Source organism: Penaeus chinensis, chromosome 13 (assembly GCF_019202785.1).
Source record: "Penaeus chinensis breed Huanghai No. 1 chromosome 13, ASM1920278v2, whole genome shotgun sequence".
In the NCBI taxonomy this organism is placed as follows: domain Eukaryota; kingdom Metazoa; phylum Arthropoda; class Malacostraca; order Decapoda; family Penaeidae; genus Penaeus; species Penaeus chinensis.
The window spans coordinates 6,169,026-6,176,525 of record NC_061831.1 but is presented as its reverse complement, the minus strand read 5'-3'; the positions used below and the strand labels follow the sequence as shown (position 1 = coordinate 6,176,525).

Below are 7,500 nucleotides of genomic sequence, written 5' to 3'. Positions count from 1 at the left end.
TACGCTTTTTTATGCTATTTTTGAGTCGCGTTACGTTATACCACTTCTTGTTATGTTATTTTAGCTTGTGATATACGATGCAGTATATCGTGTTATGTGATGTGACCGTTCTTTTTCCCTATGCTCTGGTACGCCCTTCGTGTTATACTGCTACACTTTTATGTTATGGTACGTTGTGTTATTCTGAGTTAATGTTATGCCTGGTTTCTTTGGGCGATTTAATGTCATATTCGATATTTTTAACGCTGACTTATCTTGTTTTGTGTAATGATATGTAACGTTAATTTGTGTTACGGATTTTTTTAGGGTTGTTAATTCGTGTAGTCGCTCTTATTATGATAATTATCTGTTTTATTGGTTTATCATCTTTGCTTATATGAGTCTGTTAGGATTCCCTTTTTTTATTGATTAATACGTCTTTTTTTAATAATCATGACTGGTTGTCTGGTAGTTTCTGTATTTCTGCAATATTTTTTTTTCCTAATAGCCTTTTTATCCATTTTCTCTTTTCCGATTATTGGTTTCATTTTTATCTTACCTTTATTTTACATTTCTTTTCCCACAGAGAGGAATCTGATCTCCCCGTGACCTTTGACCTTGCTCAGCCCAGGAATCTCTCGACTTTCAGGAATTTCATTGAGGAAAGAGGTAAGGCCTAAGCTTTATTTCTTCTGGGAAAATGACAGGCAAATATAAGTGATAGTTAATAATAATAAAAATAATAATAATAATAATAATAGTAATGATGATGATAATAGAAATGATGATGATGATAATAATAATAATGATAATAATAATAATAATGATAATAATAATAATAATGATAATTATAATAATAATAATAATGACGATAATAGTAATAATAAATAATAATAATGATAATAGTAGTAATAGATTATAATAATGACAATAGCAAATGGATGTAATAATGACAATGGTGTTCATGGTAACGGTGTTAGCATTCTTATCACCGAAAAAGCAAAAAAAAAAGAAAAGAAAAAAAACACAATTATAATAAGAATGGCTATGGTTATGGTGGTTATAAAAATGGTAATACAGATAATGATAATAATGAAAACAATGATCACACTGATAATAGCGATAGAAAGAAGTGAAAAGGTGCCAACTCATCCTCCCTATCTTTCCCTCCCTCTACTCTCTCCACTCCTCCCTCCCCACCCCACCTTTCCCCCTCCTCTCTCCCTCCCCACCCAACCCCACCTCTCTCTCCACCCTTCCCTCCCTCCCTCTCTCACTCCCACCCTACCTTTCCCCCTCCCTCTCACCCTTCCTTCCTTCCCTCCCTCTCTCTCCCTCAAACCCCAACCTCTCCTCCCTCCCTCCCTCCCCCTCAACCCCAAACCTCTCCTCCCTCCCTCCCTCCCTCTCCAACCCCCAACCCCTCCTCCCTTCCTCCCTCCCTCTCTCCTCCCCAACCCCCAACCCCTCCTCCCTCCCTCCCTCCCTCCCAAACCCCCAACCCCTCCTCCCTTCCTCCCTCCCCCTCTCCCTCCGTCCCCCCCTCCCTCCCAAACCCCCAACCCCTCCTCCCTTCCTCCCTCCCCCTCTCCCTCCGTCCCCCCCTCCCTCCCAAACCCCCAACCCCTCCTCCCTTCCTCCCTCCCCCTCTCCCTCCGTCCCCCCCTCCCTCCCCAACCCCCAACCCCTCCTCCCTTCCCTCCCTCCCCCCTCTCCCTCCCTCCCCCCTCTCCCTCCCTCCCCCCCTCCTCCCTCCCCAGCCCCGGGCGTGGAGGAGCTGGCCTGGCTCGGAGCCGTCTTCCACACCCTCAAGTGGCGTTGGATCTCGGGCAGCCTCGTCGACAGCGAAGCGTGGCCTTTGCTGAACGACGAGCGAGGAGGGTGTGCCGCCTACGTGCCTTTCGCCGGCAGTGCCAGGAGCATTCAGTGCCACTTCAGGATCCACGCCGTGTGCGAGCGGGTGCAGCAGTACTACTGAAGGTGGAATGGGGTAGGTGGTTGGCAAGGGGGTAGGTGGAAGGTATGTACGTGTGTGTGTGTGGGTATATGTTGAAACATGTATTTGTTATATGGGCATAAGTTCGAATAATTCACTGATCTGTTCTGTGATTCTGTCTCTCTCTGTCTCTCTCACTCCCTCACTCACTCACTCACCCACTCCCTCACTCACTTACTTACTTACTCATTCACTCACTTACTCACTCAATTACTCACTCTCTGTCTCTAGCTCGCTCTCTCCTTCTCCATCTCTGTCTCTCTTTATTTCTTTCAACGATAGATAGAACAGCTTGTGACGCAGAGAAGAGAAAAAGAAGGAATGAGACGAAAGAAGAGGGCGAAAAACAAACAAACGAAAGAGGAAGAAGAGACAGCACCAAACAAAGTGAAAATAACCTCAAACAATAATAAAACTAAGAGAGAACGAGACGACGCCGTTTTATTTATCCGAATTCCAATCCGTATAGATTAAGCCCATTGATAGCGACTATAACCCCCCCCCCCCTCAAAAAAAATAAAAAAAAATAAAACATTAAAGAAGGACAAGGTTAAGACAGAGAAAAAAAAAAAAAAGTCCCGAAGATAGACGTAAATAAACAAAGGAAGCACAAAGGGAAGACACGAAAGTAGGAGAGCAAAACACAGCCAATGAACATTAAATAGACAACAATTCACGCTAAGAGTATAATGCGTTTAGTTGTTGTCTTCCGAGAACATTGGCGAAGATGGCTACTTCTGAGGCGAGGATGTTGCAGGAAGAGAGGACGAAGAGGAAAAGGAAGGAAGAAGGAAGATGGGAGAAGGAAAAATGAAGGAAGAGGAAAAGGAAGGAAGAGGAAAATGAAGAGGAAAAGGAAGGAAGAAGGAAGAGGAAGGGAGAAGGAAAAATGAAGGAAGAGGAAAATGAAGGAAGAGGAAAATGAAGAGGAAAAGGAAGGAAGAAGGAAGAGGAAGGGAGAAGGAAAAATGAAGGAAGAGGAAAAGGAAGGAAGAGGAAAATGAAGAGGAAAAGGAAGGAAGAAGGAAGAGGAAGGGAGAAGGAAAAATGAAGGAAGAGGAAAAGGAAGGAAGAGGAAAATGAAGAGGAAAAGGAAGGAAGAAGGAAGAGGAAGGGAGAAGGAAAAATGAAGGAAGAGGAAAAGGAAGGAAGAGGAAAATGAAGAGGAAAAGGAAGGAAGAAGGAAGAGGAAGGGAGAAGGAAAAATGAGGGAAGAGGAAAAGGAAGGAAGAGGAAAATGAAGAGGAAAAGGAAGGAAGAAGGAAAAAGAAGGAAGAGGAAAAGAAAGAAAGAAGGAAAAGGAAGGGAGAAGGAAAAAGGAAAGAAGGGGAAAAGGGAGGAAGAGGAAAATGAAGAGGAAAAGGAAGGAAGAAGAGAAAACATAAGGAAGAAACTAAAAGCAAAGAAAGAAGGAAGAAAGAAAGGGCAAAGAAGGAAGAAAAAAAAAGAAAAAAAAGAGAGAGAAAAGAAAGAAAATCAGGAAAATGAAATAATGTGTATGTAAAGAGCAGAATAATATAAATCAGGGAAGAAGGACAAAGAAAAAAAAAAAAATGTCACGCAGAAGAAAAAAGAAAAGAAAAAAAGAGAGAAATCTTATAACGATGATAAGATAAAAGATGAAAGAAAGAAGGAAGAAGAAAAAGAAAAGAGAAAAAAAAATATATGTATTGATAATGATAACGCTAATCTTAGAGAGAGAGAAAAACATGAGAAATGACCTATTTCCATGATGCAATGAATATAAACATGCAATTTACGTGTTGCATGATTCATCTGCCTCTGAATCAAGTGTTGTGCAACTTGCATAAGAACTCTTTCTCTCCCTCTTCCCTTTTATCAGTCCTCCCTTCCTCGCCTTTTATTTCCATTTCTCGCTCACTGTTTGTCTATCTATCTCTCTTTATCTGTCGATTTATCTTTGTCTGCGTCTTAGGCTCCTTGCTCTCGGTTTTGCCTCTCTCCCTCTTTCTCTTTTCTTTATTTTTCTTCTCTTTTACCCTCTTTTCCATCTCAAGCCCTGGTCACACTCGTAACTTGTAGCTAGGGATCCCCATGTGTATATAGAAAACGTCTGCAGCCAGCTGGCGATCCTCGCAGCTAGCGATGGAAAACCAATAGCCCGCTGTGTTGGTATTTGGTTGTTCGCTAGTGGGGGAGAGATCTTATCAAAACAAAAACTATAATGTTTATTTTATAATTTATCCTTTTTTAAAATATCAAATATAATAACCAGTACATAAATAAACCTCTTCTAAATAAATATAAGTAATTTAAATAATTATGTACAATAATATTTTATTAGAATGAATAGATTATTGAAGGGTTACTCGCTTGACCATCGAACGTAAACACAAACATTCAGCAGGATTGGCATAATGGAGCTCTCATCCGAAATTACTTTCGCTTTTCTGGAGAAAATAAGGATGAATGAGATTCTGTGGAAGACCAGCTTGGAAAATTATAAAAGTAGGAACTTAAAAAGGTCGCTCATGGATAAAATTTGCAGCGAACTTCGCCTGGAATACCCATCTTCGGAGGAAAGCTCCATGGTGGTTTGTTTACTATCGGCGTCACCGCTGCGCGGGGACGATGGTTCTTTCTTGAGGACAAGTGTGACCACATCCCCGTCTACCGATAATAGCTGGTGTTCGTGTGTAGGGGGATATCTCCTCATACAAGTTACTAGTGTGACCTTGCCTTCAGTGTCTCAATATATTTCTGTCTATATCTTTCTGTCTTTCTCTCTCTCTTTCTGCCTTTCTCTCTCACTCTTTCTGCCTTTCTCTCTCTCTCTTTCTGTCACTCTCTCTCTCATACTGTCTTTCTCTCTTTCTCTCTCTCTCTTTCTGCCTTTCTCTCTCTCTCTCTCTCTCTCTCTCTCTCTCTCTCTCTCTCTCTGTGTGTGTGTTTCCTCATATATACCCACTCTCTCAATACTTAAATACATTTTGAGCCAAACAAATATTTATTACAATCTACCACTTTCCCTTTGAAAAGTCAACTCGATTTTCTATCCCCCACCCAAAAACAAAAAGAGAAAATAGCAACATTATTAAGAATAAGAAATAGCTAAATAAAACCATTCCAATTACATTAACTAGATAAATAATACCAGTACATTTACCACAAACATTTCCATGCACATAAACACAACCAGCAAGGTCAGCCAAAGTACAGACTCCCCCAAAGCGTCTCTCTCTTCCCCTTCAGGAGGAAATTTGAACATCCTGTCTCGCCGTCAACAGCTAACAAGGAGGCAGTTTCGAGTTTATTGGGCTGTTTGGAACGAGGACAAAGGTTCATGATGGCCCAGCAAATCACCCTTAATGCCTGGAATCTTCTGGAAGGGCGTTAATGGGGTTCATGCATGGCCCCGTGTTGCAGGAAACGTAGGCCTGGGGAAGGAGTGTTGAATAAGGCTGAAATGGATATTGGTGAATGGGAGTGAAAGTGCGAGGGTTACTATCAACTTCAAGGGAGAAAAGGAAGTCATTAGTGATATTAGCTAGCTTATTAGCTCTATTAGGTATATCCATTATCATGATTATAATGTACTGGTGATGGTAACTATGATAATGAACATCATTTAGCATATTAATAAAACCGATGATGATCACGATCACGATGATCATATGGTATTAAGTAAATGTAATAGTAATCATGATCGTGAACTTACAAAATGGACGAAGTACGCATCGGAATCCCCTGCAGCCATTTCATGCACAAACATACTTTCTACTACCTCTATTTTCTTTCTAGCTATGTGATTCTCTTGTGAATATCATGCGAACTAAACTAGGCTACCAAACAGTGTGTAAAATCCTACAACAGTTAGATATGTATTAGTTAATGTGGATTCGCCGACGCACAGCATACCCGTGGGTGTGTAGAATCAATACTGAACAGGTAAATATCATGTGCATATTAGCGTGCCCTGGAGGTACAATGTAGCGAAAGGTCCTTCGGCATTTTCGTGTTTTCTTGTTCTCCTCTTCGCTTATTTATTTACCACTTTATCCCAATAACTACCACAAATAATAATGATTACAATATGCTACTACTAATAATAATACCAATAACAACACTAATAACAATTATAAAGATATGCTATTCTGATATTACCAAGCGACAGGCGACTAATAATTGTATACAAGTGTTAGGTGTTGTTGTTGTGTTTTTTTTGTGTTGGTGATTTTGTGCTTACGAGAGACCTTGTGGCATCATCCAGGTTGACTGTGTTTTACAGCCACATAGGCATACATACATAAATCATATACGATTGTGTATATATATATATATTGTAAGTGAAACAAGGATCAGAGAGGACAGGGAGACGAATAAACCGAAGGACTTTTCGCTTCACCGCTTCCTCTGCTCGTCGGTAGCGGTCGCGTCAACAAGCACATCCCTTTGATATATCATTTGGTTTAGATTTATAGCTACATCGGTTGTTGGTATGAGTGGGTGGGCGTGTTTTGTGTGCGAGCATACACACACACACACACACACACACACACACACACACACACACACACACACACACACACACACACATATATATATATTAGATGTGTATGCGCCCGTGTCTGTGTGGGGGGGGGGGTATCTGTCATACTATTGACTGCCAAGTACGTTGTCAAGCAACTCTCAACTCTATTATGAAATATAAATTCGGGAGCATTTTCGAACCAAGTGGCGAATTCTTCTTCTAATCCTTTCTGAGGAATATGTAAAAAAAACCGCTCTCTTGAACCCGACATCGGATATGGAGCGGGTTGCGTCAGAGGTCGAGTTTGAAATCCACCTGTTACGTTAAGGCCCGGATGGATAATTACAAAACCAAGGCAAGGGCCGAACGCGTCTTGTGCTTAGTAATTACACTACATGCTATATTATCCCTATCGTTCCTTTCTTTCTCTTTCTTTCTTGCTCTCTCTCTCTATGTTCACTCAGATATTAATCTCTTTTTCTCTGCCTCTTTCTCCGTTTTTCACTCCCAGATCATTCACTCACTCTTCCACCCACCCTCTCTCTCTCATTTTTCACTCCCGCATCATTCTCTCTCTCTCTCTCTCTCTCTCTCTCTCTCTCTCTCTCTCTCTCTCTTATTTTTACCCCTCTATAATTCTGCCTTTCCCGCTCTCTTTCTCCCTCTCAGAAGTAGCATTAGCATAATTAACATGCAAAAAATTCCATCACAAGATACCAAGGCATTACCAAGCCAGCCCGGCCACTCAGCACTCACACTTTGCAAATAAACACAAGTAACTGATGACAACGTGAATGAACTTCTCTTAATGGCCGTTACGCAAAGCTGATGTTCGATACTCATAAATTTAACCAATGAACTTACAGAGAAAAGAATGATACGGAAGGCGATGAGGGAGAAGAAGGAGAAGAAGAAGGAGAAGAAGGAGAAGAAGAAGAAGAAGAAGAAGAAGAAGAAGAAGAAGAAGAAGAAGAAGAAGAAGAAGAAGAAGAAGAAGAAGAAGAAGGAGAAGAAGAAAAAGATGAAGGAGGAG

The 7,500-nt window shown here is 41.0% G+C and overlaps 1 protein-coding gene across 2 annotated transcripts in view; it reads left to right on the top strand.

Moving 5' to 3' along the window:
* Positions 1-2,377, top strand: part of LOC125031439 (matrilin-3-like) — a 12,117-nt gene extending 9,740 nt beyond the window's left edge. The window contains exons 11-13 of one of the 2 annotated variants that reach the window (XM_047622175.1): positions 566-648; positions 1,740-1,969; positions 2,207-2,377. In XM_047622175.1, coding sequence (XP_047478131.1) covers positions 566-648; positions 1,740-1,957 — 301 coding nt within the window. In that variant the 3' untranslated portion in view covers positions 1,958-1,969; positions 2,207-2,377. Of the gene's footprint in view, positions 1-565; positions 649-1,739; positions 2,000-2,206 lie in introns of both variants that reach the window. The other variant, XM_047622176.1, reaches the window with a different exon arrangement.
* The last annotated feature ends 5,123 nt before the right edge of the window (positions 2,378-7,500 follow it).